This window comes from Sarcophilus harrisii, chromosome 2 (assembly GCF_902635505.1).
Source record: "Sarcophilus harrisii chromosome 2, mSarHar1.11, whole genome shotgun sequence".
Taxonomy (NCBI): domain Eukaryota; kingdom Metazoa; phylum Chordata; class Mammalia; order Dasyuromorphia; family Dasyuridae; genus Sarcophilus; species Sarcophilus harrisii.
In genome coordinates, this window is record NC_045427.1 from 605,282,754 (window position 1) to 605,309,298 (window position 26,545).

The 26,545-nt window shown below is 35.4% G+C and overlaps 1 protein-coding gene across 2 annotated transcripts in view; it reads right to left on the bottom strand.

Annotated features, from left to right (window-relative positions):
- The window catches only part of BMS1 (BMS1 ribosome biogenesis factor), a 32,650-nt gene extending 8,254 nt beyond the window's left edge, over window positions 1-24,396 (bottom strand). Inside the window, exons 1-15 of one of the 2 annotated variants that reach the window (XM_031956380.1) lie at window positions 24,188-24,396; window positions 19,881-20,084; window positions 19,093-19,283; window positions 17,028-17,107; window positions 14,282-14,470; window positions 13,796-13,938; window positions 12,970-13,091; window positions 12,421-12,617; window positions 11,648-11,787; window positions 10,025-10,845; window positions 9,763-9,864; window positions 9,023-9,180; window positions 5,393-5,474; window positions 2,880-2,968; window positions 204-380 (exon numbers count right to left, since the gene is read on the bottom strand). In XM_031956380.1, the coding sequence (XP_031812240.1) occupies window positions 204-380; window positions 2,880-2,968; window positions 5,393-5,474; window positions 9,023-9,180; window positions 9,763-9,864; window positions 10,025-10,845; window positions 11,648-11,787; window positions 12,421-12,617; window positions 12,970-13,091; window positions 13,796-13,938; window positions 14,282-14,470; window positions 17,028-17,107; window positions 19,093-19,283; window positions 19,881-20,056 (2,667 nt within the window). In that variant the 5' untranslated portion in view covers window positions 20,057-20,084; window positions 24,188-24,396. Of the gene's footprint in view, window positions 1-203; window positions 381-2,879; window positions 2,969-5,392; window positions 5,475-9,022; window positions 9,181-9,762; window positions 9,865-10,024; window positions 10,846-11,647; window positions 11,788-12,420; window positions 12,618-12,969; window positions 13,092-13,795; window positions 13,939-14,281; window positions 14,471-17,027; window positions 17,108-19,092; window positions 19,284-19,880; window positions 20,085-24,187 lie in introns of those variants that run through there. The other variant, XM_031956381.1, reaches the window with a different exon arrangement.
- Between the last annotated feature and the right edge of the window lie 2,149 nt (window positions 24,397-26,545).

The following is a 26,545-nucleotide window of genomic DNA, read 5'->3' on the forward strand; positions in this document are numbered from 1 at the left end:
CGTGTTCTATCACTAGTTGAATAGTCCACACTAGTTGAATAGTCTTATTGCATAGAGTTCTACTTATGTATTCATAAAATAAAGATTTAGGAAGATACAATGGGCAAGGCAGAGGGAAAAGGGGGAAAAGGGGAACTAAGTCTGGTTCCAATAACTACAAACTTTATAGTCACAAATGAGGCTGACAAGCTCTGATGGATTACCTGTGCTTGCTTCTGCATTTCACCTTTAAGATCGTCAAAATATGTGGTTTCTCCTTCATCATACTCATTATCAAATAATTCTTTCAATTTCCGTTTTTTCTCCAGACGCTTTTTCTTTGCATCTTCCTCTACCTTAGGCACTTCTTCCTCTTTAACTTCCTCCTCCACACTTTCAACCTAGCAGGGAAAAAAAAAAAAAAAGCTTTAGGATTGTTTTCATCTTATAAAATTTTATAATTTTATAATCACACAGGGAAAAACAGATAAGGGGGAAAAAACACCTAACTGAAAATGGCTAAAGTTAAACCTGTGTTCTCTTTCATTCTCCATCTGTGTCTCATTACACCACAGCTTCCTGGTACATGAAACAGGACAGCTTTTGACGTACTATCTTTCAAGTATATGAGGTAAATATTACTTACCTGAAGCATGAATTGGTAACTACTGCTTTTTTCTAACTTTTTTCTTTAAAATAGTACTTGTACTCTACTTCCCACCCCCACTTCTTGGGATTAAATAAATGCCTCCTTCCTTCTTTTTTTCCACCCCAGTCCATCTCAGTCCCGATTCTCCTGATTTTCAGTTTTGCAATGCTAAAAATTTTAACTTTAAAACCTTGAGAATTTCTCACATAAGCTTTCTTGAAATAAGAAATCTTTGTGTAAAACAGTTCTCATAATCAAAGTCTGATTCCTAAAATCCAAAGGAAATTAATACAAATTTCTAAGATTAAAAACTATTTACTAAACAATAAAATAATCAAAGGATGAGAATAAACAGTTCTCAAAGAAACAATGGTGTCTTTAAAAAGGACTCAGAATCACCAGTAACTACAAAAATGCATATTAAAACAAGAAATGGATTGCCCCACACTATATAATTAGCAAAGATGATAAAATAGACAAGTTCATAAATTGATGGGTACAGAAGGAAAAAAAAAAGATATATATATATATATATATATATATATATATATATATATGCCCTACTGGTGCAATCATGTTGGAAAACAACTGGGAATTATGTTAGTTATAAAACTGCTCAAAGCAATCCTACTTCTGAGTTTAAATTTCCCCAAGGAAGATACTAATAACAAAAAAAGACCTATCTGTAAAGAAGTATTTTGCAGCAGCAAAATAAATGACTAAACAAACAAACAAACAAATAAATAAATAAATAAGGGTGCTTTGTGTCTTACTACTGGGATTGGCTTAAAAAAAAAAAAAGCAGTAAATGATTACAATGGAATACAATGAAAAAGATGTCAGAGAAATAAAGGAAAAGAGGAAAACTTATACCAAGTGATAGAGAGATTAAGACAAAAGAAGAATATATGCAACCACAAAATCTCTGGAAGGGAATTCAACTTTGACAGTGAACAGACCAAAAATGGCTGATACCACTGGACTGCCATTAAGACTTTCTTGAATGCACATAGGCAGCAGCAGCCCTAATTCCTCCTTCATGCTATTTTACTTACCTGATTGTAAGAATTTTTTGAAGAAATTTACATCTAATCTAAGAACAGTTATTTATCTCTTCCTGAGGAAATCCCTTAGAAACAAAACATCTTGAAATCCAGAGCCATGGTTCAGTGGCAAACAACCCCTCCTGAGAGCAGACACTTCCCCAACAAAGAGTGCATCATCCTTTGCCTCAACACTTACTCCTAGTATAAGCAGCACATTTCAATTTTGAGTAGTTCTAAGTGTTAACAAAGTTTTCCCTGCAGCTAAGCTAAAACATGCTTCCCTATAATAGTCATCCACATAACAGCTCTTCAAATAACTGAAGATAATTATCACATCAATTTTGGGGATTCTCTAAGCTACTCCTCATTCCTTCAAGTAGTTCTCATGTGACATGGTTTCCAGAACCCTTCATCTTCCTGGTTGCCTCCTTTAAGTTTAGCAACATCTTTAAAGTGTGGAAGATAGAAGTGAACTTAACACTCTAAAACTTTCATAGAACACAGAGGGCAGGCTTTATAACAGATATTGTAACACACTACCATTTTCAATTTGCAGTCAAATAAAACAAAAAATTCCTGAGTCTAGCTAAAAATCCCATAGACTAAAGCCATATATCTGACTAGTCTCATACTTTCATTTTATAGATGATAAAATGAAGGCCTCGATCTTATTAAATTTCATTTTATTAAATGTGATTCATAACCCCAGGCTAAGATTTTAAATGCTCTGTCTTCCAACATAATATCCATAAATTTGTTAAATGTAGTGATCTGTGTTTCTCTTCCAAAATACCGATAAAAGTGTCAAATGAAGGGAGTTTAAATATAGTCTCAAGGCATTTCCCTGACCATCTTCATTCAGAATAATCTATTAATCAATTACTAAAAGAAAGAAGTAATAACAGACTAAAGGAGAAACAACTTTGTGGCACCTTTCTATGCAATTTTGCATGATCCCTCAAATGAAGGAGAAAAAAATGTCAAAAATTCCTATTCATGGAAGGTAATAGCAACCCCATTATGAATGTTCAATTAATTGCTGCTTCAGTTCCCTCCCCCCTTTTATTTGTCAATAAATAGGGAAAGTGACTCTCTAAAAATTAACACATCCTCTCGCCCAGTTATAAGGACAATCAGTCTTCCTTCCACACTAGGGATTTGTATGGTAGGAAGTGGATCATATCTAAAAGATGATGGAAGCATACCTCTTCCTCCTCTTCCTCCTTTGGCTCAGTAGATTTTCCCTTGTGCACATCCCCAGTCTCCAGGTCTTCAAAATCACCATAGAGCTCTTCTGTAAAAAAAAGAATAATCAAAGAATTATCATGAAACCTCAGACTGAGCCCATTACCTTATCCTTTTCTTTCAAGAGCTGCTGTAGGAACCATGGATATGCAGAATGGCTTTGAAAGTTACATGTTCAACTTGACATATGCTGAAAAGAAAAGCAAGTTTTACACAATATTCAGTTTCAAATTCTCAATCTTTTTTTTTTCCTGTTTTATATGTCTATCAAGGTACTCACTTTAGCTAGTGTTTTATGTTCATAATTTTTTTAAAGATACTGCAGAACAAAGAATTGGAAATTATGGGGATGCCCATAAACTGGAGAAAGGCTGAATCAATTGTATGCAATTATGATGGAATACTACTGTACTAGAAAAAATGATGAGCAGGAAGCTCTTAGAAAAACTTGGAAAGACTTCCATAAGATGATACAAAGTGAAATGTACAGTGTACAAAGTAACACTATTTTAGATGATTAGTTGTGAATGAGAAAACTATTCTCAGCAACACAATGATTCAAGACAACTCTAAAGGTCTTAAAATAAAGAATGGTATTCATCCCCAGAGAAAAAACTGATGGTGTCTAAATAGATTGAAGCAAATTCTTTTACTTTCTTATTTTTCTAAAGGAGTTTGTTGTTGGCTTTTTTTTTCTAGTTTATGTTTTCTTTCATAACATGACTATTAAAGAAATGTTTTGCATAACTACACATATATAACCTATATTTAATTACTTTAATTCTCAATGAGGGAGTGTGGAGGGACAAAGGGAGAGAATCTGGAACTCAAAGTTTTAAAAATGAATGTTAAAAAATGTTTTTACCTTCAACTGGGGGAAAAAAACAGAAAAAATTAAAAAGCTGTTACACTAACTCATAATGATAGAAGGGATAAATTCCCAGAAGAAACAAGATATGAGAACAAAACACAAGTCGACTGTCGGCTGACCTTTGCATAAAGAGCTCTTCCTCAGATATAGGAGCAAAAGAAAAAATGATAAAAACAGAAAGATTCTGGGGTAAACTGTTCAATAAGAAAGATCATGAATAATAGCAATTTCCTCAATAAATCAAGAAAAGTCACAAGCTTAGAAAAAGCAAGATTGGGATGAAAGGTGTAGAGAGAAAGAGGTCTGGATAATTACAGAAGGTGTTATGTTAACCAGGAGAGAATCCAATGAGAGTACAGTAAGAGCCCCTGAATTTCTACTAGACTAGTCACAACAGACATCTGACTGCCTTTACCATTGTTGCAGGGACAAAGAAGGCAGATGGTAGAGGGCAATCCAAGGCTGAAGGTTGGCAAGGCATAAATTATTTAACAAAAAAAAAAAAAAAAAAAAAAAAAAAAAAGTGCAAAGGACTTAAGAGTGGTAAACAGTATAGTGCTGAACCAGTTAATTAATAACCACCATGCTATTTCAAGCCCTCATCATCTCTCACTTGGACTACTGCAACAGCCTCCTCACTGAACTCTCCCTATTATTCCAATTCATCCTCCACAGAGCCAACAAAAGGATATTTTTAAGTGTAGATTGGACCATGTCACATGCATGCTACCTCCTAACAACAACTCAATTGTCCTTAGGATCAAAAATAATGTCCTCTGCTTGGCATTATTTAGTGTTCTTCACAACCTGGTCCTTTTCTACCTTTTCAGTCTACTTCCTTTATACACTCTGCTTTCCCTTCAGACTGCTCTGCTTTCCCTTCAGACTACTGCTTTGTGCTTCCCCTCACTGGGCCTTTGCCCTGGCAATTCTCCAGGTCTCTTAGAATCCTTCATTTCTTTAAAAACTTGGCATAAGTATCACTCTCTGAAGGTGGCCTTCAGAGGCCACCTCCACCCAGAAGCTAATGCAAAGGTTCTTAATATTTTTGTGCATAGACCCCTTTAGTTTGTGGAAAAAAAAAAAAAAAATTAAAATAATGCTTTTAAATATACAAAATGCATAAGATTACAAAAAAAGATAATATTGAAATAGTTATTTAAAAAATTTTAAGTTCACAAGCCCCCGGTATAAGAACTCTGATACCAAAGCTTTCCCCTCCAAAATTATCACGTATTTGACTGCATATATCTATAGTGTATGTGCGCAAGATATTGTCTCCTTCATTAAGATGTAAGCTTTATGAAAGCAGGCAATATTTCACTTTTATTTTTGTATCTTTGGGGGTTAGCCCAGTGTGTAGTACTAAACAGATGCCAGATTGATTGATTTATGAAAAGAGCCAAATTAGTCTTGGTCAATGAAGTCAGAGCTCATTAGAGGAGTAGACAAGCAACTTCAGACTGTCAATTAAAATATGATGTAGAAGCAGTTTTTCAACATCACTAACTTTTGAAGTGAGCTAATGGGCATAAATATCTTTTTACATGTTTAAAGAACCAAATAGAAGTATGTATTTGCTAAATATCTGTGTTTACTTACCATCATCATCCAAAAGTTTCTGTGCATCTTTATCTGCTTCCCATTTTCCAGTCACAAAGCAATCTCGAATATTGTTCATCACCTCACAAGAAAAAAAAAAAATCAGTACCTAGCTCATGGACACCAAACATTTCACTTCACCTAGCTATCAAACAGCAATAGTTTACCTCTGCATCTGGCTCCTACTTTTGCAAGCAATCTGACTTCTACTGTCATTTGTCTTAAAGGTGAGATCCCTTTGATGCCTGCCTTCACAAAAAGCTCAATATAGAGCTGATAACCTAGGCAGCAAGGAGGGAAGAGGCTAGCGAACTGATGAGGCAGAGAAATTATTCAAGTTGGTATCAGAATGTGATAATGTGGTAACAAGTCCCTCAACTTGTTCAACATCACGCTGCCAAATAGATAAACATAAAGAACAATGTCCTTGGTATATTTAAAATTTCAATCGCTAAAAGCTTGATGATAAATTTTGAAACTTCCTCCCAATTTTATCTCTTTCCATTTAATTTCAAAACTGCAGACATTTCACAATTGGCCCTAGCATTCCTCAAGACCACAGATTCTTAATTTTTTTTTTGTATCCTCAAGACAGTGTAATGAAAACTATAGACTTTTCCTCAACATGTTTTTATACACATTAAAAAACAAAACAAACAAAAAAACCCCACAGAATTACTAAGGAAATTAATCATAGTAAAACAGAATTATTAGGAAAGAAAATTTTAAATCATGAATATGAACTCCCATTCTAAAACAAAGTAGTCATTAATCATTACCATTACATCCAGCTATATCTCAGAAACTAGCTCACTCTTATACATTGCATCTTAAAAATTTCAGGAATAATTTTACAATTGACTGAGACCCCATCTCAAGTCCAAGTAATTATGATCCCCTTAAATTAACCTGTGATTTTATCCCTTCCTTTCCAGCTCAATCTCCTAGAAACCAGGCTTAACTTTCCTACTAGGTATCATAGGGATTGCACTTCCTATCTCTAAATCCTAATATCTCTACAAGTAAATCTAATACAACCGACCCCAGTAATAATCAGCTCATCTTCTGTTGTTTGCTTGCACTGACCATTTCTAGATAGAATCACTGATTTGGTTTGGAATCTACAATGCACTGATCCTTTTTCTCATGTATTCTTTGACCTCCAAGTTTTGGATCAACATTCAGATTTTTCTTCCTAGTTCTCTAAAATAAGCAAATGCTGGTCATGTTCCCATGTTCAAGCCACAAAGTTTGTGTAATCCTGGTTGTTCTAATCTTTTTGAACTGCTAGTTGTGCTCCCCAGATTGAAGAGATCCCAATGCCACCAAGCCCAGGCTCCAAACACAATTATTACACTTTAGCTGAAGCATTTAATAAGAAGGAAAGCAACAATATTAACTAGATGCTATTCCCAACAATGAAGGCTACAAGAGTGTAGGAGAGAAAATATAAATGAAGATTCTTTTCAAATTAAAGGAAGTAACTCTTCTAATACCCTTTTTAAAAAAAAGTTCAGACTTGGGCCCAGTCAACCTCTCTGTGAACTTGTAATTATTTTAACTATAATAGAAATGAAGAATTCTAAAATCTTATTTTCTTGCTAGAACTACATTAACAAAGCAGTCAGCTTAGAGAATACCAATTAATACATTTTGTTCTGCATCTTCAACTTCTCGTCAAGAAAAGACCCACCATCAAGGAGTCAAACTACATTGGGGCACGTTGTTGGATTTTTCTCTTGTAGAAACACTGTCAATTTGTGTGAACTGTGGTTATCAAGAGCCACACTGTTGTGTAAACAAAATTTTGAAAAAATAGGTCATGGCCAAAAAAAGGGTATATAAGAAAACTTCAAGGTTAAAAACACATTTTTATGGTCAAAGGATATGAACAGACAATTTTCAGATGATGAAATTAAAACTATTACTACTCATATGAAAGAGTGTTCCAAATCACTGTTGATCAGAGAAATGCAAATTAAGACAACTCTAAGATACCACTACACACCTGTCAGATTGGCTAGAATGACAGGGAACGACAACATGGAATGTTGGAGGGGATGCGGGAAAACAGGGACACTGATACATTGTTGGTGGAATTGTGAATACATCCAGCCATTCTGGAGAGCAATTTGGAACTATGCCCAAAAAGTTATCAAACTGTGTATACCCTTTGATCCAGCAGTGTCTCTACTGGGCTTATACCCCAAAGAGATACTAAAAAAGGGAAAGGGACCTGTATGTGCCAAAATGTTTGTGGCAGCCCTGTTTGTAGTGGCCAGAAGCTGGAAAATGAATGGATGCCCATCAATTGGAGAATGGTTGAGTAAATTGTGGTATATGAATGTTATGGAATATTATTGTTCTGTCAGAAATGACCAGCAGGACGAATACAGAGAGGATTGGCGAGACTTACATAAACTGATGCTGAGCGAAATGAGCAGAACCAGGAAATCATTATATACCTCAACAACGATACTGTATGAGGATGTATTCTGAAGGAAGTGGATTTCTTCAACAAAGACAAGATCTAACTTGGTTTCAATTAATCAAGGATGGACAGAAGCAGCTACACCCAAAGAAAGAACACTAGGAAATGAATGTAAACTGCTTGCATTTTTGTTCTTCTCCCCAGGTTATTTATACCTTCTAAATCCAATTCTCCCTGAGCAACAAGAAAACTGGTTCTGCACACATATATTGTATCCAAGACCTACTGTAATCTATTTAACATGTATAGGACTGCTTGCCATCTTGGGGAGAGGGTGGAGGGAGGGAGGGGAAAAATTGGAACAGAAGTGAGTGCAAGGGATAATGTTGTAAAAAATTACCCTGGCATGGGTTCTATCAATAAAAAGTTATTTAATTAAAAAAAAAAAAAAAAAAAGAAAGGAAAAAAACACACATTTTTTACAACACAGATAACTTTCATTCAGAGCAAAACAGAGATATTCAAATCAGACCGGGATAGTCATCTATCTAACGAAACTCAAGAATTACAGAATCATAGAATTTTAAAGCTGAACTTTAGATATTCTCTAGGCTACCCTTCTCAATTTTATGGTACTTTTTGTGTCTGTTGGATATTATTAAGAAACATTTAAATTCTCTGGGCCTCAGTATTCTTAGCTATAAAATAAGGTGGATTATCTGATTGCCAAGATCTCTTCTAGCTTTAATATTCCATAGGTCTCTATATATAATTGAAAAATGTGAAAAAGAAATGGTGTCAAATGTATACTTTTCACATAGATGTGGATTCTAGGCAGATGGTTTTTGATAAATATTGCGGGGGGGAAGGAGGAAGAAGAAGGAAGGGAAGATGTTCTCAACCCTTCCTCCCCGCCACCAGCCAAAAGTTAGGAATCAGAATCAAAGACCCTAATGAGAGAATCCTTGGTACTCCCAAAAAAATGAACAAAATTCCTTCTCTTTAAGGATGAGTGATATGTCCACAGATATGCAATGTCCACATCATGCAATATTATATTCAATTTCACTGAACTCTCCAAAGATATAAAGGATCCATGCTCAACTAAGCAGAGCACAAACTAACCAATTACTAGAGGAGAGCCAGATCTCTCAAAGAACAAAGCACAGAGATCTGTCCACACTCCTACGATGCCTTACCTCCTCTAAATCCCAATCTTGTGGTGCTTCTACAGGAAACTTAGAACAGTCCAAAGAATCAGCCTTTCGCTTGGACTCTTTGTCTGGCCGGCTGACACGGAACAACCCTCCAAGCTCTTCATTTTCATCACCTTCTTCATCATCATCATCCTCAGCCACTAAATGAAATATCAGAGAGGAAAGGTATGAAGAACATCATAACTCCATGGTCACCTTCAAGGACTAGAACTTATCAGAGATAAGACAAAGTGAAAAACCCATAAACTCTTGAGTTCTAATTTTGCCTGTGCATTGACAGCCCCCAGATCCAATCCAATCATTCAATTTTTCTCTTTACTTCAAAACTACACCTGGAAATCCTATCTCATGTCACTAAAAATAATTTTCTAATAAACTGATTAGTAAACAATCAAAAAATGCAAAAAAAGAAATGGATATTCTGAAATGTAGGTGTTATGAGAACAAAAGACAGCAATAATTTTCACCCATTTATCAAATATGAAATGCTTGAAAAAAAATTCCTAGTGAAAAGTCACTAATTTACCTAGTAACTATGAAGAAATGCCTAAGAAGGAAACAGTGGGAAATGATTCTAGTGATAATGAAGCACGTACATGAACTACATCTCTTCAAAATAACAATTCTAGTCTACTTTCTTATCACCACTTTGGGAACCCAAAATGCTTTTAAGCTAACAGATTGCTAGCTCCAGATCAAAGGTATTTAGTTCTTTGACATACCTGCTCCATAAATAAGTTTTCGAAGATTTGGAGTTGCCTGCTGTTGCCTCAAAAAGGCTTCAGCTGCCTTTCTGGACAGATCTTCCTTCCACTTGAGAGCACCTAGAAACACAAACACTAATTTCAATGTCTTCTCAGCCTATGAGTCTTCAAGCTCATATGATCACCATTTTCATTCATTCTGGCCACCAAAAGTCAGTTCTCATATTTCTCATTTGATCAGAGACAAGGGAGCTCAGTATCAAAAACTTTTCAAACATACCTGTAGTTTCTGTGGAAAAATCAATCTCTTCATTATATTCATCTTCTTCTTTCAACAAATCTTCCACTTCAATATTCTCATCTTTTATATTCTTGTTAGACTCCAATTGGTGACCACCCTCGCCTTGGCAATGCTGGCGCTTCAGAAGCTTTTTCTTAGCTCCTTGTTCTTTTCCTGAACCTTCTTCCAGGGAATCAAGAGAAGATTCTTCTTCAGATTCTACATCTGATGCAAATGCCTCTTCAGCTGTGCAATGACCAGAATCTGTAGTGGTGAGGGCTGGTTTCATCACTAAAGCTTTTTCTAGATTCAAGTTACTTTGAGATTTTCGTGGGATAACTTTATCAGCAGCTTCTCTCGCAGCCTTAGATTTCGAGATTTCCTCATCACTCTCTGCTTCTTCAGATGATGATTCCCCTTCTTGGCTGCTTTCATCAGCTTCATGAGATTCCCCTTCCTCACCTGAGCTCCTTTCAAGGTCATCATCACTATCAGCAAATGCAGGCAGATCCATCTGAACATCTTCTTCCATCTCCTCTAGCTTGGGACGTTTGATTCTTCTAATAACATGTTCTTTACTGGGAAATTCATTATCAGATTCTTCCTCATTTGCTTCATCATCAGTAGAATCATTTTCCACTGTCTCCTCAGGCATTTCTTCATCTTCATCATCATCATCATCATTATCATTATCATCATCATCATCATCATCATCACCATCACTATCTCCATCCTCATTTTCCTCACTCCCAAAGACTGCTTTCCGACGAACTCGACCAGTTTCAGGGTCTATTTGTCTCTCTTCTTTTGGCATCAGAAACCTGTATTCTCGAGCAAATATACAGCAACTTATTTGCACAGAACTACTAGTTAGGAACCAATACTATCAGTTTAAAACCATTAAGTTTGTACTTAACCAATAACATCCACAGACAATGTACAAATCCTTCATGGACATGGATTCTCACAAGAAATGCAATGGTTGAAATTTATAGGACAGAGATAAAGGATAGGGCCTAGATCTGTGACTTCAATCTTAGAGGATTCTTATTTGAAGAAATTTACTTTACCAATGCCAGTTGGCACCTTAAGTGAGAGTATCAGAGCAGGGGTTCTAAATGTTTTTTGTATTATGGACCTCTTTTGAGAGTCTGGCAAATCATATGGACTCCTCAGAATAGCATATTTAAATGTATAAAACAGATAGGATTACAAACTAAATTAAACATAGTGAAATACATCTCATAAAAAATACTGACACCAAAAACCCAACTTTAAGGCTATCATTCAGAACCCCTGTCAATAGAGCAGCCCAGCCCCAAGAGATTAAGTCACTTATAGAGTGCCATATAGTCAGTGTGTATCAGTGACATGACTTGAAACCAAGGTCTTCTTGGACCCAAGGCCACACTGACTCTCTACATTAAAATTCACAAACAGAAACCACTGCTACACCACTAACTCATAGGACTATTAAGGTCAGAAAGTTTGAAAAAATTTATGGGATCTATACAGCAGCTCATTCAATCAGAATATTTACAGTAAGTTTGGCCACGAGAAGAATAGGTCTCCTTAAAAAAAAAAAAAAAAAAGGAAAAAAAAAAAAAAAGAAGGAAAACTTACCCTTGGTTTTCTACTTCCTCTAATCCTAAGGGTTTGGAATCTGAGAAAAGTGACACTTTACTAGAAGCCATTTTGGCATCAATGGTAGAATGTGTGGAAATGAGGCTCTGGACCAGCTCATGAGTTGGCCTCAACTCCTCCTGTCAACAAAATTAAGATGAGAAGACTACTGTGCATATGATCACAAAGAAAATTCTGTAGGTTTAAAAGAACTTTTAAAATTACTTAAAAAACAACTGAATCCTGAAAAGTTTCTTCTCTACCGAATAATATATAATTTAATTTGCCCCTTCCCCAATCTCCAATGTAGTTAAGAGTAAAAAAAAAATTTGAAGGATAGTAAAACAAAACAAAAACCTTTTATTTCCCAAAACTATTTTAACTTTTTTTTTTTTTTTTAAATATGAGGCAATTGGGGTTAACTGACTTGCCCAGAGTCATACAGCTACTAAGTGTTAAAGCGTTACTTGTCTGAGACCAGGCTTGAACTCAGGCTCTCCTGACTCCAAGGCCTGAGTTCTAAATACTTCGCCATCTAGCTGTCTCCTTCTGTCCCCCCAAAAATCCAACTATTAATAAAGTTTAACAAAGGAGTATCAATAACCAAAGAGACAAGTCCATCTTGAAATTGTGGACAAAAATAGATAAACATGAAGTTCCTTAAAAAACCCAAAAAAACAAATCCTTTATTTGCTTAAATTTATTTTGCTTTAAAGTGGCATCTGAAAAAAAAGAGGAAAAACTCAAAGCAAAAAAATAAAAACAACCCTCACCTCTTCATCCTGAAAAGCATGACTGCCTCCAAGATCAACATAAACTGCATCCTTATCATACAACACACCACCAACTCCAGATAGAGGTGCATAAACCAACTTTTCTTTCTCATTTAAACCTCGCTTTTTTTGATGGTCTGGAAGAGCACAAGGGTCTGGCAAAAAACTGACATCACTCACATTAAAATCTCCTACACCTAGAATACAAAACAATAGAAAAAAACTATATTACCCATCAAAACCCAAGCACTTAAAAAAAATTAAGCAGATAAGGAATTGTAATAAATACCACTGGAGTAAAAAAAACTCTTTAACACTCGATACTGTAATTTTCTAGGTAAAGGGTCCCCCAGTCATTATGTACAGCAGAAAAATTTTCACTGAATTAAGTTTTTTTTTCTCTCTTAAATTATCAGAAAGACTATTCAAATTCAACATAATGCTTTGGGATAGTTATTTATCACTGAAAAATATCTTCATTTTTCTGAAGAAATTACTTTGCCCCAAAGTGTTCTCAAAGCAATATTACAACAGACCAAGACAGGGTACCTGGCATATGAATTTGACTTTTATTTTTCAGGTGTGCTCCTCTTAAATAACCATAAATAGACACTTTTCTGTCACACTTAATATTCATTCGAATATCTTCTGGATTAGTCAAATCTTCCATCCTGGGAGTAGAGGGAAAAAAGTAAGATTAGTATGCTTCCCCTGAGTGCAATGGTGTTCCTAAGAAGAGCACAGAATATGGGAGTCACAAGATCTGAAACCTGGTTTTCCTCATATTACCTTAGAATAATCAATTTTTTACAGTTATCAGTATCCTTCCCTACAGAAGGAAGAGATAAGATCATATCTTTTCCAAAAATGCCTCTGACACCAAATTCAAGCCGCATGGTCCTAAGGCAGCAATGCATTGCACCAACTTTCACCAATCTCTTTTGTCAAAGGCTACCACAATGAAGTGACCTCTACCCACTAGAAACTGGGGGTAAAATGCTTTCAAACAGTAACAGAGGAAATGAAAGACTCCAGCTAGTCACAGATCAGTGTGCATAAAACACTGGCACACTAGGTGGCACACTGGACAGAGGGCTGTACTTGATGGTAAGGAAATCCTGAGGTCCAATTGCAATTTTCTAGTCATATGATCTTGGGCAAGCTACTGAACTTCTCTAAGGCTGAGTTTTCTCATTTATAAAATAGGAAAAATAGAATTGAGTTAAAGGATGTTGTAAAGATCAAAGAACACAATGCAAAGCACTTTTTAAAACTGAAAAAAAAAAAAAAAAACTCCCTTAAAATACATTGTTTACCAAAGCTAGTTATTGCTTCTGCCTTCTGATAAAATGAATTAAATGAAAAGTACCTTTACCTGTCTGCTAGGACATAAGGATGAGAGGTTTGCCACGTGAGAGGACGAAACTTCATAACTGTGATAAAACGTCCCAGATTGTGAATTTCCTGATTTTGGTATTCACCATGGACCATCCCAGAGAGGTAGAATAGCTTGGCACCCTACAGGGGTAAAGACCAAAGGCAAAATGGCACTTCCTTCTTATCCAGATTGATAACATAAGCACATCAGAGCTAACTCTTTAGATCTCAGCTTATTAATTTGTAAAATGAGAGGATGGACTAAATGATTTCAAAGATCCCTTCCAGAATATAGCAGCTTTCCTTCAAAAGGATAACAAGATAATAGATTTAGAGTCAAAATAATCAGTCAATAAATATTTCTTAAGGGCCTATCTTATGCCAGATATTATGCTAAGATTTCAAGTCACCTAATCCAGTTCTCTCATTTTACAATTAAAAGTTAAAGATATAAAAAGTACCAAATTTTAACTTTGATACCTACTGGATAGACTTCTGTCCAAAACCTATGTTTTAATCTTTTCTTGGTTTTCTTTAGTTGCTTGTTATTCTTGAAGGTGTCAAGGTGTGTGAGTATACCCATGATTTTAGGGAATCCATGTACTTGACAGATGTTTAGAAATTCAAATGTTTCCATTTCAAACCCAAAGCTGGCATCAATAAGCATAAGAACCTGAAACAGAAAACAGAAGCCAATTGCCTTGGAACTAATCAACCAATGAGGGAACTTAAGAGTAGGTATCAAGTTTCTCTCTAGACAATCATACCGACAAAGAAAAACAGTTTTCAGTTCTACTCAGTATCCACCAAGAATCACAATCTTCCCCACCTAAAGAATCTGAATGTATTAGAGAAAAAATTTGATTAAAAAAAAAATAAGAACCACCTCAGGATTCTTTAAAGAAAAGCAATTCCTTTATAAAGTTCTTTTAGATCGAAAAATATAAACTATAGTCTCTTTCTTCCATTCAACCTAGACTGGCAATACAAATACAAAGAGAATGTAGAATCCTATGTAAAATTAAATGCTTTTTTTCAATCTCATTTTAAAAGAATTTTTGTAAAAGAAAGTATCTCATCTGTGTAAATATGTATACATGTATTGGATTTAACATACATTGTAACATATTTAACATGTATTAGACTACCTGCCTTCTAGGGGATGGAATGGGGGGAAGGAGGGAAAAATGTGGAAGAGAAGGTTTTGCAAGAGTCAATGTTGTAAAATTACCCATGCATATGTTTTGTAAATAAAAAGTTTTAATTAAAAAAAAGAAAAAGATCAAAGAAACTATCTTATCAGATTTCCTATTATTTCTAGCTATTTAAAACTCTTTCATTAGTGCCAGTGAAAAAAGCAATTTGAAAAAGCATAGAAATTTGACTAAAAATCTGTATAGGTGATCCTCTTTGCAAAGATATGCCACCCATACAAACAAAAACACAAATTTATAATACTAATATATGTTGAGAGGTGATTTAAAAGGGCTCTTTGCCTATAGAAAGGATACAGGGGTCCTTTAAATATCAAACTCCTCTACCTTGTTAAGACATAATGTAATTTATTGAAATGCATTTTACATAAGACTTTTAAATAACAATAGCAAAAACAAGATACATCTAAAAACTGTGAAAATATAAAGTCTCAATCAATCAGCAAGTATTTAGCAAGTATTAATAGGCCTTGTATAAGTTGAAGAGACAAAGAGTAGCTAACATTTATCTAGCACTTTAAAATTTCAGAAAAAAATTTTTTTTTTAATTTTTTTTCTTTGAGAACTATTTATATCAGTGGTTCTCAAAGTATGGTCCAGAGAATCCTGGGGATCTCTGAAAACCTTTTAGAGGGTCTACAAATTCAAAAATAATTTTTATTTCCAATATGGTAAATGTCTATAAATATAACCCAGATAAACAAAAACGCTTTGGAGAGATCCTCAATAATTTTTAATAGGATAAAGATATTGAAAACAAAAATTTGAGAACCATTGATTTATATTATTTGAATACTTATCTGTTTTGGGGAATGGCTGTTAAGTATGTATACACATACATAAATAACATCATAAATACATACATATACATCAGGGTATTTATCAATTATTTCAATATCTTCAATACCAAACTCTTATCGGAGAAATTTGATATAAGACTTTTTCCCACTAGACAACTTGTCTTACCTCAGGTGCATTGATTTTGTCTTTTTAGAAGTTTTTCAAATATCAAATATATCTTTTAATTATGGCAAATGTCTCTAATTCTTGTTTAAGAACATATCTCCTTGGAAAATGCCATCCACATTCATCTCCTCACCCCTTTGCTTGTCTCTTTGCTTCTTCCCTTTGCTCTGATTCTTCCCTCATAACAAGACCAATATGGAAACATACAAAATGACTAGCCCATATATAACACACTTCAAACTGTCAAAGCACTCTTCATTTATTATCTCAGCTGAACTTCATAAAATTCCTGTAGGGTGTTATTACTCCCAGTTTACAGAGGAAGACTCAGATTAAGCAATTTCCCACGTTTACAAGGTTAGAAATGTCCAGGTCCAGTATTCACAGATTCTCAGGTCTTCCTGAGTCTAAGGCTCTACACATTATACCACCTGACTACCAAAAACCAAACAGCCCATGTCTTCAAGGAATTTCATTATTCTGAGAAAGACCACACATACAAACAGTATAATCTGTTTTATTTAAGGATAGAAAAATCACTAGGATAGGGGAAAGGGATGGAAAAACTTGGAAAGTCTTCAAATAGAAGGTAGCATTTGAGTTCATCTTTGAAAGAAAGTAGGAATTCTAAGAATATAGCAAGGAGACAGTACATTTCAGCTGTTCTAGCATGGAGAGAAAAGGTGATGTATTGGGTATGGAGTGTCAACTGTGTGGAAAAGAGACTAGAAACTGGAAAGGCTTTAGGCATGGAGACCAATCAATGAGCTGAGAGGAAACAAAAATCTGCATTAGGGTGCTGAGCATGGAAGTAGAGAGGAAAAGAAAGGTGTTAAGAGATATTAAGATTTGGTAAGAAATTGTGTATATATGAGAAGGAAAAGTGAAGAGTCAAGATAAGGATGAAGTTTTGAAATTGGTGGAGTGGATGTAGTTTTTCAATAGAAATAGGAAAGCAGGGTGGAGCAGGTGGGGAGAAAACAATGAATTTTTCTGTTTGAGACATATCAAAATCTCCCCAAAAGACTGAAGCTTTTCCTTGTAACTTACCAAGTCAGCCACTTTTGCCAAATCAATCATTGTATTAATGTCACATCCACATTCAATAATGGTGAGCCGTCGTTTTTTACCTAAAAATAAAGATGTAGAAAACTTAAAATTAAAAGCACCTAAAATCATTTACTTAGTAAACTAGTTTACTCAAATATTTCTACAGTGCCTACCAAAACATTATGCTATTTTCTAAAGAAAAAAAATATTACACATTCTCCTTAGAGAGGTAAATGAAGTCAGCAGAGCTTTATCAGAGATAAAGTCTGATTTATCCTGTTTCCTGTATGTATGTATGTATGTAAGGAATAACACAAGAGAAGAAGATAAGGACAGAACATATACCAACTGCTGGTATAGATGGAGATGCACAAAAATCCTATGATAATTCTCCAAGTTAATTAATATATTTTAACATCTGGTGACTTCAATATAAGTAGGGGACAGCAGTGAAAAATATGTTGAAAATATGGTTTAGGATTAAGAAATAAAATGATCCAAAGGCATGAATAGTATACAGAAGTCTCATAACTATATATCATGAATATTCTCTTCAGGAAGAGAGTCAGGAGGTGCTAAAAACCCTGAGCACTAAAAAAAAAAAAAAAAATCATAAAAAAGTGACTGATAATCTTCTAACAGGAAAGGAAATAATTAGTTACAGTGAAAAATCATTCCCAAATGAACTTTCTATAAGGTTGTATCACTGATTTTTTTGGAGCAAAGATAAAATCAGTAACAAGGTGAAGGCAGCTAGGTAGTACAGAGATAGAGCGCCCAGCCTGGAATCAGAAAAATTCAATTTCCTGAGTTCAAATCTGACATCAGACACTTACTAGCTGTGTGACTCTAGGCAAATCACTTAACCCTGTTTGCATCAATTCCTAATCTGCAAAATGAGCTGGAGAAGGAAATGGCCAACCATCCCAGTATCTTTGCCAAGAAACCTCCCTCAACTCTTGTGAGGTGTTAGACACATCTGAAATGACTGAACAATAAACCAGATGATTAAAAATGAGACAATCTGACACCAACTTCAGCATTTCAACCAGCTTTTGATAACCAAAAGAAAAAAAAGAAACAGACAGCAAACAAGTATCTATTGTGTATCTAGATTCAAAGACAAAAATCAAACAGTTCTTGCTATCAAGGCGTTCAACAAAAGTTTTTCTTTTTACAAGTAATAAATATTATGAAACATGTATCAAAAGATACAAGATAACTAAGGGGAAATCTCAACAGGTCTTAGACTGAAAGTGAGAAACGGACAGAATGCTGAAGGAAATAAGGTATTCTAAGAGACTGACTCCTAAAGAAGTGGAAGTGAAGGGCAGGCAATGAGGAGATTCTTGGCAAAAGGGCAGAAGATGGAAGAATTAGGTACAATCTTATTGTTCAGAAAGGGTGTAAAGTCACAACTGAAGACGCTAGAGAGGTAAATTGGGTCCAGGTTATGAAGCAATTTGAAAGCCAAAAAGAGGAATTTACGTACTGAAGAAAATGATTGTGCAGTTGAACAAGAGAGATCAATTAGAAGGCTAGCTCTAGATAAGCTGTGATAAGAATGGTAGTTCTGTGAATAGAGAGGAGGAAACAGATAAGAGAGATTTTGGAAAGCAGGACAATATCAACTAAAACTTCATTATTTTCTAAAAAGTTTCATTAATGCCAGTCAACACAAAGAGGAGACCAAAAGAGATCAAAAGCAATAAAGTGAAATGGAAACCAAAGCCTACAGTGGTTTATAAGATCTTATAGAGAAACATGGAATAATAGGGGGGAAAAAAGTATCATGACACAAATCTTGGGTCAAAATGGTGATTTCTAATAATTACTAAGTGGTAAAAAGTGACACAGTTTGAAGACACAGTTTACTCTATTCTAAACAATTAAAACCTTTTCTTTTCTCACCACAAAACAATTCAGCTTCAAAGCATATTGCTTCATTTCCAGATTAAAATAGAAACAAAGCCTATTTGTGAAATATCTCATATCTATAATCTGATGTCTACAAGAAAACACAAGAAATAGGCACATGTGAGAACATTATTAGTACAATTCATACCTGACACAATTGTTACAGGACCCCTAATTTCTGTCAATTTCTGTCTTGTAAAATTTCGAATAAGGCACTGAATTAAAGTGCTCTTCCCAACTTTTGGCGGACCCATTACCACAACCACCACTGGTGGGGGTTCCATGGGAGTTCGATCAACCACTGGAATGTGATGTTTTTTTGTCTTCAAGTCCTGAGTTCTAGATGTAAAGAAATAAAAAGTAAGAAATTCACACATACATACACACTCATGAATAAAAACAAAACCTAATGACTACTCTGATCTAAGGCAGATATATCTATATGTCAAAGTCCTGCTTGTTTCCTTTTGATAAAGAAGCAATTGTTTTCTGGTCTGGATTACTGACTGATCATGTAGATAAGACTGAAAAAACTTTAAAACTCATATTTCTGAATTAATAATAAATGTTTAATGAAAAACAAAATATGTGCATCAAGGTGAAAAGAAAAGCAAAAAACCCTTACCTGCAGCCAAAGAAATCAATTTGTTAAAAAGAGATTATTAAGTACTGAAGGACAATTCAAAATCAAAATCAAAAAATTCAAAAAGACAAAATCAAAATAAAAAATGAAAGCCTTGTATAATGTTACTGCTAAGGGATAAAGTGTTTCCATGTATTAATTAAAACAATGCTCTAAAATTACACAAGGAATATTATGTCATTCAAAATAAAATTCCGGGTCTTTTACAGTTCTAAAATTAGATTATTTCATCTCCTGGTGTTCATTAGATAAAATAAAAGAGCCAAGAAACTCAAAAGAAAAGTTGCCCATACCTGTGAAAAGATCGTGCCATCCGAACAGCTGATTGTACAGCAAAAGCTCTAGGGTTCCTTTTCCGAGCATCTTCCTCATCTCCAAGTCCTAGATCTTTCAGGTGTCGTTTCTTTTTCTTCTCTGCTTTTGGTCCACTGTTTTTCTTTCTATGTCTTTTCTGATCCTTGTCCTCCATGGTGATTTCTAGCAGTAAGCTATCACCTATATCAAAAGATAATTAACAATCATCCATCAATCATTCTGGATTTGACAAATCAGGGAACCAGTGGGAGGGGCAGGGGGGTAGGGAAGAGGAAGGGGGAAATGTTATACAAAGACCATGTGTCTGATCACTAAATAGGGGCAGAAAAAAATTAAAAATGATTCCCAACTTTATTCTTCCATAAAGTCTACCAAAAGATCATTTAGTCAAATTCTCCAATAAAAGAAACTAAAAAATTAAACAATTTCCCTATGGTTACAAAACTACTAAATGTCAGAGGCAGAATCTCAGTGAATATTACTCCTGATTCACACACACATTTTAATAGATGAATAACTATTTAACATAAAGAATTAAACATCATTTGATCTCCTGAGTCCTACAATTTCACAAAATCACTTGGTCTAATGAAAACAGAAAACTGTCCATAGTTACAGTACAAAATAACCTAGCAAAACAAAACAACAAAGACAAGGGAAGCATGTCAGGCATTTGGGAATATGCTAAAAAGAAAACAAAAATCATCACTCAGTGCATATGAATATTCTTTAAATAGTACTCATTCATCCAAGCTCATACAGATCATGGATTTCTTCAGAATAAACCCAACATATTTTGCCTCCAAAGAACAAAGAGGTCTGTGGAATACTCACTCATTCTTTCTAAAAACTAGTCAGACCACTAAAGCATGAATATGTGTCAAATAACTAAATGTCCCTCTAAAAGTACAATAATCCTTAGGGAACACTACTATAATTAATCCTGGGAGTAAAGACCACACATATGGCAAAGGATGCTTAGGGTAATAAGATGCCAAAAGTCCTAGGGGGGGAAAAAAAGATGTTGCCAAATTTAATCTACTGGAGGAGTTATGTTGCCTGATTTTTCATTTCCTGTTCTGAAACTGACAACAGAGATTAAAAAAAATAATAAATGGAATCACTAAATCAAGAATTTCAGAATTAGTCTAGCAGAAATAAATAGAAAGAAAAGTTTCAGGAATGGGTTAAATACTATATATAAATCATGAAGATATAGCTCCCTCCAAAATCTATAAAGAAATAAAAGAGAGAAGGGTTGAGTAGACAAGAAGCAAAGAGTGTAAGGGAAGGATCCATGGTTTGGGGAAGGTTAACTAATAAGAAGGCAAGTTAAAAGCAGAATTAAAGCAAAGGATCAGAAGGGTTAGGAAAGATATGTGGTATCTATGCGTGTGGGTATGTGTGCTATATATGTATGTATGTGTATATATCTACATATATCCTTTCTTAACTATAGCTTGCTTAAGGGGTAGGGGGGATGAAAGGAAAAGAAAAAGAATAAAGTAAAAAGAACAATTTACAAGGAAATGAAGATGGACACTCAGGAATACAATTTCTTCTACTAATATATATATATATACACATACACACACACATATATACTTGAACTGGTATTTCTTGTTATATATTTTGAATCCTCCCTAATGCTCTGCTGGGCACATGACAATGTTCTCTTTTGTTTTGTTTTCCTTTTCTGTTTTTCATTTTTTTTATTCTGTTTCTTAAAAATACAATAAATTTGAGGGGGAAAAAAGAAAAGTTTCATTTAAAATAATTGGAGACAATATAAAATACTTAGTAATCTTCCTGCCAAGACAAACCCAGGAGCTATATGAACACAATTACAAAACATTTTCCACACTAAGAAAGTCAGATCTAAACAACTGGAAAAATATTAATTGCTCAAGGGTAACCCAAGCCAATATGATAAAAACGACAATTCAATCTACATGAATTTACTTATACAGGACTCTGCAATCCAACTACCAAAAATTTAAGAACAATTATTATAAAAATTCATCTGGAAGAACAAAAGGTTAAGCATATCAAGGGAATGGAGAAAAAAAAAATGCCAGATCTCAACCTGCATCATAAAGTGGTAATCATTAAAATAACCTGGTAGTGGTTAAGAATAACAGTGGTGGATCACTGAAATAGACCAGGTACACAATATATAGTAGATAATGAACAAAGTAATCGACAAGAACTCATAAAAACTGCTGGGAAAACTGGAAAGTAGTTTGGCAGAAACGAGGTATAGATCAATATCCATTGCCATATACCAAGATAAGATCAAAATGTATACATAAATGAATATAAAGTATGATACCAGAAATAAATTGGGAAGAGGTGGCATAGAATAGTTTAACTGTCAGATCTACTGATAAGGAAAAAATTTATATGGCCAAAGCCCAAGAGCATTATGGAATATAAGATGATACTAAATTAAAAAGTTTATGTACAAACAAATTCCATGTAGCTAACATTAGAAAGAAAGCGGGGGGAAGGGGGGAGATTTATGCTGTTTCTCTGATAAAGGCCTTATTTCCCAAATTTGTACAGAATTGAGTCAATTTATAAGAGGAGAAAAAAGAGATCTTAGAACTTTTTTGTGTGTAATTGCAAAAATTATTTAAAATAGTTTTTAAAAAATAATTTCAGAGTTAAAGAGACTTTAAAGGTAACCTAATAAGACACCTACATATCCGACAAGTGGCTCTCCATACTACTCTTAAAAACTTACAGTAAGAGGGAAGTCCCATTGCTTTTTGCAACTTGTCTTCGGTGCTCCTAATACAGAAAATCTATTCCCCCTTCTATCTTTCAAATACTTGAATATCACTACCATTTATTTCCTAAGTCTTTTCTTAAGGCTAAAGTCTGTTGTTTTGTCAAATAATTGTCATGAGGCATTATCTTGGGGATCTTTATAATCCCTATCACATTACTCTGGGCATATTTTGGTTCATCAATATCCTTTCTAAAAACATAACAAATTATAGCCTGTAAGGCAGTCTAAAACTTCATTCACATTACTTCCCCAAGTTTAAACTGAAATTCACTAAAACCCCTAATCTTTTTAATCTGCTCTTTAACTACTGCCTTCTCCCACCTGGCTCGGACCCATTCCCATACCAAATTTGTTTTTGTGAAGTTGATTTGTTTTCCTTAAACCAAATGAACTTTATATTTATCCCAACTAAATTTCAGAGCACTCAATTCAGCTCAACATTCTGGAACACTGAGCGTTTTCCTAAAGTGTGACTCTGCTTTCCAGTATAGGAACTATCTTTCCAGGCTATTGTCATCTGTAAATACAAGATGCGACAAAAGTCTTAAAAGGCATCGCGACTCTTAGGAAACCTGGTGTAATAAATATGACACCAGCAGTAGCCACGAGGATTGAGAATGCTTGACTTTTCATTTAAAGCGTGCGTCGGCAAAGATCAAAAAGACCAATGAAATCCTTGAAAAGGCAAGACTAGAAGGAAATACGATGTAGACCGCTAAGTTAAGTACTCCCTCTAAAATCACAAGTTTTCCAAGTCTTCCTCATGTCCACAATCAAAATCGTAATTTACGGATCGAGCATCCCTAATGAGGTATCAATCAACTACAAATGCCCCTCCCCCCAGCCCCCAACCTCTGGGAAAAGAGGCCGGAGACGGTCGTTGCCCGGAGGAGCTCACGCATATCGGGATGACGAGCCCACATACACAGGATAAAGGGGAGAGGATTGTCCTTCCTGCAGAACCTGAGATTTTGCTTCAAAAAGAAAACCCCACTTTGGGTGATACCCGACGGAAAACGCACGAAGCCCCCGGACGGGCCCGGGGCGGGCAGAGGCAGGAAGCGCGCACCGCTTACACGGGGAGCCTCCGGCCGCTCTATGCCTCAGTTTCCCAGCCTGCAAAGGCTCAGAGGGGAAAGGGAGGAGGAGCCGCGCCAAAGGCGGCCGGACTTGGAGCGGTTCACAGGCGGTCTCCCTCCCCACTTTCTGGAACCCAAGGCCCCGAATCCGTCCGTTACCCCTCACCGGGCCGGCGAGGAGCGACTCCCGCGCGGGACGCGAGGACGAGACGGGGTGAGGCGGAGTGCGGAGGGGGAAGGTACCCGGGGGGGGGGGCGCAGAGACTGAGACGCACAGGGGGGGGGGGTATCCGTCCCGGCAGCCCCCAGGGCCCAGGTGCCCCGGGAAGCCGCAAACTGTCCACAGGCCGCGACCCTGGCTCCTGCGCCACTCGCTGGCGGGCCTCCCGCTCTCCTTGCTCCCGTAACTACCTTCCGCCCCTTCTCTCCGGTCCTCCAGCAACCGTTACGGGTACGCACGGAGACTACCGTCCTCTTCTCCGCATGGACACCACCGGAAGCGGAAGTAAGTTCTCTCTTTTACTCCCCACCTCCCCTAAGGCCGCGGAACAAAGTGCCCGGAAATAGAGGAAGGGACAGCTTTTTCCGAGGCGCAGAGACTGAGACGCACAGGATTGGCTAGCGTCGGTGCGGAAGGGCGCATGCGCACTGTCCGGGTGTGCAAGGATTCTCCTTCAAATTCGCGGCGGGAGAAAGCCTGAGAGTGCATCTTTTCTGGCCTTTGTCTGAAGGGGTTCTATTTAGTGATTAAACATTTCAGGAATCCTGTGTGATAGTACAATGATTGGTAGATTATATGACATTGGTATATGAAAATTTTTACTCCAAACATACCTATATAATATAAAATTGTAAACCGTGTCTATTGTGCACAAAAAGGGTTATATATACATATAATAGCCATTAGAATTTAAACCGTGTCTATTGTGCACAAAACAATGCTAATACATGTATATAGCCATTGAATGTGAAAAACCGCCCTATTGTGCAAAAACAATGAGTGTATATATACATAATATAGCCATTGATATGTGGAAAACAGTGTCTATTTAAAAAAAGCGAAAATACATATAAGCCATTAGATATGTGTAAAACGATCTATATTAAAAAAAATGTGTCTAATATACTTTTTGCCATTAGAAGTGTAAAACCGGTTATGTGGCACAAACAATGGGAATATACATGATATAGCCATTAGATATGTGTAAACCGTGTCAGAAAAACAATGCGTGTATATATAATAATATAGCCATTGAATGTGTAAACCAATCTATATTGCAAAACAATGTGTCTAATATACATGTATAAGCCATTGATAGGTGTAAAACGGTCTATGTGACAAAACAAGCGGTATAAATTAATAGCCATTAGATTGTAAAAACCCGGTCTTTTGGGGCCAAAACAAAAGGGTTATAACAGGTTAGATAGATATTGTAAAACCCCTATGTGCACAAAACAATGAGTGTATATACATATAATAGCCATTGAAGTGTAAAACAGTGTCTATGTGTGCACAAAAAAAGGGGTAATATACATATAAAGCCATTAGATAGTAAAACCCCATCTAAGTACAAAACAATGTGTCATATATACCTTTATAGCCATTAGATAGGGTAAACCGGTCTATGTGTGCACAAAAAAAGCGTTATATAATGTTATAGCCATTAGATAGGTGTAAAACCGTGTCTATTGTGCACAAAACAATGCGATGTATATATACATATATATAGCCATTAGATAGTGTAAAACCGTATCTATTGTGCACAAAACAATGGTATATATATACATGTATATAGCCATTAGATAGTTGTAAAACGTGTCTATGTGTGCACAAAACAATGCTGTATATATATCATATATATATGCCATTAGATATGTGTAAAACCATATCTATATGTCACAAAACAATGTGTCTATATATACATGTATATATGCCATTAGATAGGTGTAAAAAACTGTCTATATGTGCACAAAACAATGCGTGTATATATATATATATAGCCATTAGATATGTGTAAAACCGTGTCTATGTGTCACAAAACAATGAGTGTATATATACATATATAAACCATTAGATATGTAAAACCTTGTCTATTTAAAAAAAAATGGTGTATATATACATATTTATGATTAGATATGTAAAACGATCTATATGGCACAAAACAATGTGTCTATTATACATGTATAAATTGATAGGGTGAAATGTTCTATGTTGCACAAACAATGCATATATACATGTATATAGCCATTAGATATGTGTAAAACCATATCTATATGTGCACAAAACAATGTGTCTATATATACATGTATATAGCCATTAGATAGGTGTAAAAACGTGTCTATGTGTGCACAAAACATTGCGTGTATATATACATGTATATAGCCATTAGATATTGTAAAACGTGTCTATGTGTGCACAAAACAATGAGTGTATATATACATATATATAGCCATTAGATATGTGTAAAACCGTGTCTATGTGTGCACAAAACAATGCGTGTATATATACATATATATAGCCATTAGATATGTGTAAAACCGTATCTATATGTGCACAAAACAATGTGTCTATATATACATGTATATAGCCATTAGATAGGTGTAAAACCGTGTCTATGTGTGCACAAAACAATGCGTGTATATATACATGTATATAGCCATTAGATATGTGTAAAACCGTGTCTATGTGTGCACAAAACAATGCGTGTATATATACATGTATATAGCCATTAGATATGTGTAAAACCGTGTCTATGTGTGCACAAAACAA